Source organism: Lactuca serriola, chromosome 4 (assembly GCF_051521515.1).
Source record: "Lactuca serriola cultivar US96UC23 chromosome 4, Lser_US96UC23_V15, whole genome shotgun sequence".
Lineage (NCBI taxonomy): Eukaryota > Viridiplantae > Streptophyta > Magnoliopsida > Asterales > Asteraceae > Lactuca > Lactuca serriola.
Window position 1 is genome coordinate 300752419 of NC_136411.1, and position 9509 is coordinate 300761927.

A 9509-nucleotide genomic window follows, 5' to 3' on the forward strand; every position below is an offset into this window, starting at 1 on the left:
CTCGCAACGGAATCGGAACCAGATCCACGCGAAACCTCTCACCTAACACATTCAAGACGCAATCCTGATACAACCTCACAACACTCATAGTGTGGTCGTCTTCAATCTCCACCTCGAGCGGGGAATCCAAAATTCTCGGTGCGTCCCGGAACTTCTTGCTAAGCGCAAGCGACACAAACGATCGGGTAGCACCCGAATCAAACAAGACATGAGCAGACATACCATTGACCAAAAAGGTCCCTATACAAGCATATAGTACACATAAGTCATAAAATTAATAAGAACAAAGAATAATAGACACATACCGGCTACAACGTCTGGCGCTGCCCGAGCCTCCTCGGTAGTCAGCTGAAATGCAAGGCTCTTCACCGTCAGGGCATCCACCTTAGCAGGGCGGCCATCGGTGATCCTCAGAGTGGCGGGTGCAGGCACCGCCGCTGCTCCTCCACCTCCCTGCAAGCTCGGAAATTCGACCTTTTTATGGCCATTCTGGTTGTAGTGGAAACATATCAACCCCTTCTTAGGGCAATCCCTGCTCAAGTGGCCCTGTTGACCACAAGAGTAACATCCTGGTATCTCGTTCAGGGTCTTGCACCCTGTAAAGCTCACAAACTCCCAGATATCATCCCTCAGCATGGAATGATACCTCGTCCTCCTCATGTCCTCGCCGGTAGCATACCGCGGGATCAATAAAGCTCGTTCCCAAAACTTGGCGGTGATCTTCGCAATAGTCTCGATAGTCTGCTGAAGGTGATGAAACTCCCTCACAAGTCTTTGCACCTCAATGGCTGGTGCAAACTCCAAGTCAAATCACCGAACAAACTTGGCCCAGGTCATCTCAGCCACACCGGCTGCTCCCACCTGACTTGTAACCTCGCCCCACCAATCCCGGGCCCTGTCTCTCAGCATACAAGAAGCAAATCCTAACTTTTCCGCATCCGGGCATGAACTAGTGCGCTGGGCGTTCTCGATATCCGCCACCCAGCGTCGGTTAACAGTGAGGTCCCTAGCCCCGAAAAACTCTTGCGCCCCACACACTTTGAACTCTCAGAACAAGGGCGTTAGAGCCCTAACCTTGTAACATCTTGAAATTTAGGTATATCTCTTTAATCCTTCTCCTTTTCCAAGTTGTCAAAATTAGCCCAAAATAGAAAATGGTGACAAGTGGGTACGTTGGGCATACTGAAGAGTACGCTGCACGTACCTATGCGCGTGCCTTTGACGCGGACTCAACCCAGTACGTGGGGCGTACTGGGCCCAGATTCAAAACCCTAAATGAAGCATGAGCACTATAAAAGGAACATTATGGCCTCCATCCCAACCACCATTTTCAGAGAGTGAAATCCTAAAAGAGCCAACCCTCGTTTTAGAGCTTGTGTGTGCATTTTTGAGCTTGATAAAGTGTTCTTGTGAGATTGTGAAGAGAAGAAGGGCCATTGTAGAGGCCAGAGTTGGAGAGCAAGCCTTGGATCTGAGCTTTACAGAGGTTGGAGCATCAAATGGAAGTAAAAAGCTCAAATCTTTCTTAACCTTTTTGGATTTTTGCATTATGGACCATTTTTAGGGTTTTTGTCCCACAGATGGAGACTTTATGAGTAAATTGTCTCCCTAAGCCTTGATCTGCCCCATTTCAGTATAAAATGTGTTGTAGATCCATAAAAATCCAATTTTGATTGTTAATATTGAGTCATGCATGAGATAAGGGCTTAATGAGGAAAAACGATAAGAGTTTGGAGTGATTGGTGACCTTTACAGCCATGCAAAGGCTTAAAGGCTTTAAATTTATGGGTTAAGAGGCATTAGAAGGACTAGATCTAGAATATGAGCTTGTATCTTCATCGATTCAGACCAAAAACATTAAGAGCATGAAACTGAGGCTTACGCTCGGTGTAAATCTTAGAACGCGCCGCGTAGGGGTTCAGATCCCCCATTTCTGGATAGCCGGGGTACGCCCCACGTACTGCCCTCTGTTGACTTTCGTTGACTTTTAGGGTCTGGTCAACAATTGGACATTTGGACCATTGGAGGGGTAAAATGGTATTTTCGCCTTTTGAGAGATTATAGGAAGGGATTAGTCTTGCCTTTGAGAATCGTTGTTAATTAGAGGTAAATTACTTTATGTGATTAGGCGGAGGCTAGATCAGTATTTCGAGTTCGAGACTTTCCGAGATTTCCCAAGGTGAGTCTTCTCACTTTACATTACCTAGAGTGGTATCTATGTGCAGACCGAAGGGTCTTATGTGTATGTCTAGGTTTGAGATTTATGTGCATTGTGCTATATGTATGCTATGTGTTATACAGACCGGACTAGAGGGTCCAATGACTCATGAGGCCAGAGGGTCCTCGATCAGACCGGACCGGAGGGTCCAACGATTTAGACTGGACCGGAGGGTCCAACGAGCTAGACCGGACTAGAGGGTCCCGCTGAGACACATTGACCGGAGGGTCATACCGAGTTATAGCCTCGAGTGTCTTATGTGATGTATGTGGTATTTGGGGGAACTCACTAAGCATTTATGCTTATCGTGTTACGTGATATGTGTTTCAAGTACTAGTGAGGATCGCGTGAAGGTGCCAACATGATTTTTTTACTGAAGGATCCAATTTATGGTTTGGTCTAGGATTAAATGTATTTTGGTCAAGAATGAGTCTGTAATAGTGTTTAAGGGTTGTTTGTTGGGTTGTTGGACTTTTTGGGTGTTTACGACCGTAAATTGTGTTTACGGCCGTAAACACGTTTACGACCGTAAACTCTGTTTACGGTCGCAAACCCAGTTTACGGTTCTGGTCTTGTATATATAGTGGAGGTGTTAGTCTTTTGATAGTTGTTGATGCCATAGAGTCCTATCGAGTTGTACCAGACGATTTTCTGAATATAATCATGTGCAAGCTTGATTTCTTTCATCTTATTTTTCTTCTTGTGATTGATTGTTGTTTAACTACTGGTGAAGATCCATATTTGGACCTTACAAGTGGTATCAGAGCAGAAACCGGTGTTAAAGCTTCTTTCAATCGACTTTTGGGCTATTTTTAGGCTATTTCAAGTGTTTTCTTTGAAGATCGAACCTGCTGTGAGTGTTTTCGTGGTGAAGCAAAAGTGACTCTACTGAAAAATCGTGTTTCTGAGGATTTCTGTGAGCTTACAGTGAACCATAAAATCCATTTACGGTTGTTGAATCAAGAACATCATAAACCGTAAACCTTGAATCTTCATAGACCGTAAACAAGCCTTCAAGGACCGCAAACACATAAAACGGAATCTCTCAAACCGTAAATTCAGAAACCGTAAACCCTGTTTATGGTCGTAAGCTCTTGAACCGTAAACCAAGTTTACGGTCGTAAACTCTCAACCATAAAATCAGTTTACGGTCGTAATCCCTTTCAACCGTAAACTCAAATTTTGAACTTGATTTGCTTAATTTCAAATGGATTCTTAAAGTCAACCGTTTCAGTGAACTTGATTCTGTTATGGGCACCACCACACGAATTCCAAGATTGATGTCTGCAGATGCTTTCCCTGAATGGAAGTATAGGATTGAAAAGTACATCAAAATGAAGGACTTTATGGTATGGAGAGGCATTCTTAAAGGCCCTGTTAAAATCACCACGACAATTGGAGGCCTAGTGACTGACAAAGAGGTTGAGAGTTACACTGATGAGGAATTTGAGAAAATTGAGGAGCAGGAGAGGGCCCTCGCCACTTTAACCATGGCATTATCTACCGATATTGCTCAAGGTTTTCGTGAGTACACTTCAGCTAAAGACCTATGGGAAGCCCTAATTGAAGTCTATGAGGGCAATGAGGATATGAAGGAGAGTCGCGAGGACATGTTGAGACAAAAGTTCAACATGTTCAACTACATTCTAGGAGAAACTCTTGAGGCTCAACTGCAGAGGTTCACATCTCTCACAACAGACATGACCATATCTGGGATCTTCTTGACCAAGTAAGAAATCAACAAGAAGCTTCTGAATGCTCTTCCTAGATCATGGGACATGAATGTTGCTGTGATTAAGAAAACTAAGGACTTAAGTCGCCTCTCTCTTTCTGAGATTATGGCAATCATCAAAGCTTGTGACATTGATGACAATCAGAGAGAGATCAATCATGTGAGTTCATATTCTACTGCAAACCTTGGAATCTCATCCAACAATGCTCTTTCATCAATCATGGCCAAGCCTTTGCAGTTCAGCAACCTTAGATTCAGACTTTCGTTGCTGCATAATCCATTCCTCAGAATCAGCCATTTGTCACTACCCAAGTTGTTCCTACCCAAAATGTGCCTACTGTAGCCTCTTCCTCAAACCCGAAGGATATTGATGAAAATATGGCTCTAGCTGCTGGGCTTGTTAACTGCTACAATGCCTTTTGTAGCTGGAAATCTTCTGCCAGCTGTCATTTGCTGATTTGGACCAGATTCATCCTGAAGACGTTGAAGAGATGGATATCACGTGGCAGACTGCTATGGATGTCTTCAGAGCCAAGAAGTTTGCTAAGAAGACTAGGAAAAGCAACTGGGGCATGAATGCTGACAAGAAGGTGGGATTCAATAAGAGCACACTAAGATGTTTCAACTGCCACGAGTCGGGTCACTTTGCTCGTGATTTCCCAAAGCCAGATCGCAGGGTCAACAACAATAGAATGATGGTAGTAGTGGGAAAAAACCGTGCAGGTGCTGCAGCTAATGGTGAGATCGCTATGGTCGCTCAGTCCTTTGACCAGGAGGACCAGATTCAGGCTTTGAACATTTCAGGGCCGGAAAATGCTCAAGTAGCTCAGATTGATGATGCTTCTTTGAAGACTGATAAAGCTGATCCCAAAGAAAAATTGATGGAGCAACACTTTGCTTTCATGGCATCTTCCTCTTCCGATCCTAAGAAAAGCAAGGTAACCCTACTATCTTGTTCCTATGCATGTAAAGAATATGTTAAAATTCTTCGTGATGAAATTCAGTCATTACGTAGAGAAGTAGAGGACCTTAGATATGTGGGCTACCAACTTAGGAAAGGACAAAAGCCCCTTAAAGCCCAATTAGAAACTAAGATAAAAGATTTTAGAAGAATCCAGGCTGAGTATAGTGATAAATGTGAACTGTACAATTATGTTAAACGACAAAATGATGCGCTAACTGCCGAGCTTGATACATTAAATAAAAGGTTTGATTTTGAAAACTTTTGTTTTCAAAAATTTGATGGATCAAGTGAGGTAGTTGCCACCATGATCGATCACTGCATGGATTTTAAACGAAACCAACAAAAGGGTTTGGGATACGATCGTGTGCCTCCTCCTTATAATCACACATATCAGTATCAGCCCCTGTCCAAAGATGAGATTGCCAAAGAGCCATCTATGGTTTATAGAAAACCATCTGGTTTCATCTCAGGAGGGTTTATAAATGTTGAAAGTACTGACGCTTCTACTTCCTCTGCAGATCAACCTTTAGATCAGGCGAAGCATGGAGTTGGAGTTTCTGTTTCTGTTTCTGTTCCTAATTCTGATATTTCTATTTCTGTTTGTGATTCAAATGTTAAGACTGATAGTGTATTGTGTGATGTTTCCACTTCTAACTCTGTTGAATTTAATTTCTTTAATATGTTTGATGAATTGTTTGTTAATTTTCATGCTTGTGATAATCATGAAACACCATCAACTCCACAAGACACAACAACTGAGACACCCTCTCTTATATCTCAATCTAGTTCCCATGCATGTTCTTCTAAGAAAATTAAGAGTGTCCATCAAGAAAACAAATCTGAAAAATATAGTACAAGTTCAAATAATAAGCAAATTTGTTTTAATTGTGGTGTTGGTGGTCATATAGCTAGGAATTATCAAAATAGGATCTTTATAAACTTTTTGTCACGAAGAGGGGAAAATGAATCTCGGGGAAGGTCTTTAATTAAAAAATCCTCAAGAGATCATTCTCGAAATGATGATCAGAAAGATGATAGAAGCAGAAAAAGGGATGTTTTTTAAAAAAAAGGTTTTTACTAACAAAGCTCAAAATAGTTTGCCAAAACCGAACAAGGCTCCGCCAAGATCGGTTTCGTCAAAAAGCAATTCTAGATCTTCACCCATTTCTGGTAGAACATCCAGAAGCTTTGTGCAAACTCTTAAGAAACCTATTTCAAAACCACCAGAGAATGTTGTAAAACCTAAACTTCAACGGAAGCCCAAATCACTTTCTAATCCATCGTTACCACCCTTTGAAGTGATTAGGAATGAAGATCCTAATTTGAAAATTTTAAAAGTTAAATCAGAAAAAGTGAAAAGGAAACCCAGGACAGTGATGACATGGGTTCTTAAATCTAAATGATTCCGCTCATTTTCCAGGGACAGTTGCGGAGGAATGTCGTTCGTCCCTGGTACGTCGACAACGGCTGCTCCCGACATATGACTGGAGACATCTCCCAATTGAGCGAAATTCAATCTTTTAATGGGGGTTATGTCTCCTTTGCGGGTGGAGATGGTGGTAAGATCATGCAAAGAGGAACCGTTACAAATGGAGTGTTAAGCTTTGAGAATGTCAACTTCGCTCCTGAGTTAAAGCACAACTTGTTGAGCGTTTCCCAAATCTGTGACAAAGGCTACTCCACTCATTTCACCGACAAGGAATGTAGGATTTTAAATCCAGGCATTGTCATCCCTGAAGAATGGATTCTAGTCAAATCAAAGAGGGATGGCAATGCTTACGTTTTTTATATGAACAGCAATCTCCCTGAACAAGTTACTTGCCTTTTCTCAAAAGTCTCCGAGCAAAATGCAATGCTGTGGCACAGAAGGCTCGGTCATGCTAACGCGAAAAACCTGAATCGCCTTGCTAAAAATGAGATGGTCCGAGGCTTATCCATCAGAGACTTTATTACCTTTGAGAAGTGTGTTTCCTGTGCTCAAGGAAAACATCATAGGAAGCCACACCTGCCGAAGCAAGTCAATTCCATAAGTCAAGTGCTCTAATTGTTACACATGGACTTATTTGGGCCGGTCAACATCCTGAGCATTAACCGAAGCTCATACTGCCTCGTTGTGATCGACGATTTCTCTCGGTTTATATGGGTCTTCTTCTTATCCAACAAAGTTGGGGTTGCTGATCTGATAAAGAAGTTCGTGGTGATGATTGAGAAGTAGACCAACAACCAAGTGAAGGCACTTCGTATTTACAATGGAACTGAATTCAAGAATTCGGTTCTTGATCATTTTTGCGTAGAAAAGGGGATAGTACATCAATATAGCTCTGCTCACACACCTCAACAGAACGATGTTGCTGAAAGGAGAAATAGAATGTTGAAAGACGTCGCAAGGACGATGCTATGTGATTCCAAATTACCTGTTTTCTTCTGGGCCGAGGCAATTAACACTGCTTGCTACGTGCAGAATCTTGTTCTAATCAACAAAGCACAGATGAAGACTCCGTACGAGATTCTCTATAGACACAAGCCTTCTGTCAGCCATTTCCGTGTATTTGGCTGCCCTTGCACCCTTCTTCACTTGGAATCCAACCCTAAATTCAACGCCAAAGCCGATGATTGTTACTTTTTAGGGTATGCTACGCGCACTGCGTATAGGGTTTACAACAAGAAGACTAAGCAGATAGTCGAATCCTATGACGTGCGTTGGCTGGAGGAGAATGAAACAGACGCTCGAGTGGGTCCCGACTGGTTGTTGGATTACACATCACTTTTCAAATCCCTTAATGTGTCTTCAGATAGTTCAAGTGGATCCTCTTCTGGTTTGAAGATCGTGTATGAAGACGATGACGAAGAAGTTGTCTACAGACCTCCAACGGTTGCGGGGAAGTCCTCTGCTCCATCTGGGGGAGAGTCCTCTGCTCCATCTGGGGGGGAGTCCTCTGCTTCACCTGAGGGGGAGCCATCTGATCAACCTAAGAGTCCAGAGTCTAAAGTTCAAGATGAAGCTCCTAATGCTGCTGCTACACCTCCTACACCTGTTGAAAGAGAGTTCATGTCTAGAGACGCTTCCGTTGTCAATACAACGTTTATGGAACTCCTCTTTCCCAAAGAAATCGCAAATGAGTTTCTAGAAAATTCATCTTATGTGAATCAATCAGTAGATGATGGAGGTTTCAACATCCACACTCTTCCTGTTTCTATTAATGATATCAGCCAAGACATACCCTCACGTATTCAACGCGATCATCCGATCGATAATGTCATTGGCCAGCTGGGAGATGGAGTTAAGACCAGAAGTCAGAGTGGAGACGTTAATGCATGTCTCTACTCTTGCTTTATATCTCAAATAGAGCCGAAGAATGTTGACATGGCTCTGAATGATCCCAGCTGGGTGGATGCAATGCATGAGGAGCTTAATCAGTTTGAAAAGCTCGGGGTTTGGAAGTTGGTTGACTTACCGAAGGGAAAAAGGGCTCTTGACACGTGTTGGGTCTATCGTAATAAGCAAGATGATTCGGGAGTGATCGTGAGAAATAAAGCAAGGTTAATGGTTCGTGGGTTTCGACAGATTGAGGGTCTTGGCTATACTGGGGTATTTGCTCCCGTGGCTCGGTTGGAGGCTATTCACATCTTTCTCGCATATGCCTCTTACATGAATTTCACGGTCTACCAAATGGATGTCAAGACTGCCTTCTTGGATGGCAAGGTGAAGAAAGAAATTTATGTTGATTAACCCCCTGGGTTTGTTGACTCAAAGTTCCCTAATCGTGTCTACAAGTTGGACAAAGCATTGTACGGGTTACATCAGGCTCCTCGAGCATGGTATCTAGCTCTGACAAAGCATTTACTCGAGCATGGATACTCTCATAGCACCATTGATCAAACTTTGTTTATCAGGCATGTGGGTAATGATCAGATACTGGTTCAGATCTATGTTGACGACATTATCTTCGGGTCAACCTGTCCACAGCTTTGCAAAGAGTTTGAAGGCGTAATGAAGAAAAGGTTTGAGATGATTTCTCTTGGGGAGATGACCATGTTTCTGGGGCTTCAGGTCAAACAATCTTCTACCGGAGCAAGCTCCACGTGGAAAGGCCTCAAAACGCAAGAAGTCGGACAAGGAACCTGAAAAAAGTCAACTCCTATTCAAACGGAGCGCAGATCACAAGGCACCCTAGGATCAAGAACAGGTCACTGTCACGGATTTGGGTGTACAACACTTCAGAGACACTTATGGTGATAGATCTGGAATCATCGGGTGGGGATTCCATGACACGATGAATATGTTCATGGTGAGGAGAAAGAGCGGCAACAAAGAATTATACAAAGACGCTCACGACTTTAATTCTTTTACAAAAATTGATCTTATTGAGCTGTCTAAGGCTCCTTTCTCCAATCCTACAAATAATCTTAGGGCAAATCAGTTCAAATCCTTCTTGGAAGATTAAGTGGCCAAGGGGTTTCCGTCAATGAAGACTACAGAGTCTGTTGTCAAGGTTCACTCCAAGGTATTTGATACCACGACAGAACAGCCAATTACATCAGTGATGTGGCCTGCTACGGCTCAGGTTAAGCAAGTCCCTGTTCTTCAAAATTAC

General features: G+C 42.9%; 1 protein-coding gene across 1 annotated transcript; it reads left to right on the forward strand.

The window, feature by feature from the left end:
• The first annotated feature begins 3468 nt into the window (after window positions 1-3468).
• Window positions 3469-3951, forward strand: LOC145099467 (uncharacterized). The gene has a single exon (XM_079037040.1). The coding sequence runs from the start codon at window positions 3469-3471 to the stop codon at window positions 3949-3951; it is 483 nt and encodes a 160-aa protein (XP_078893166.1).
• The last annotated feature ends 5558 nt before the right edge of the window (window positions 3952-9509 follow it).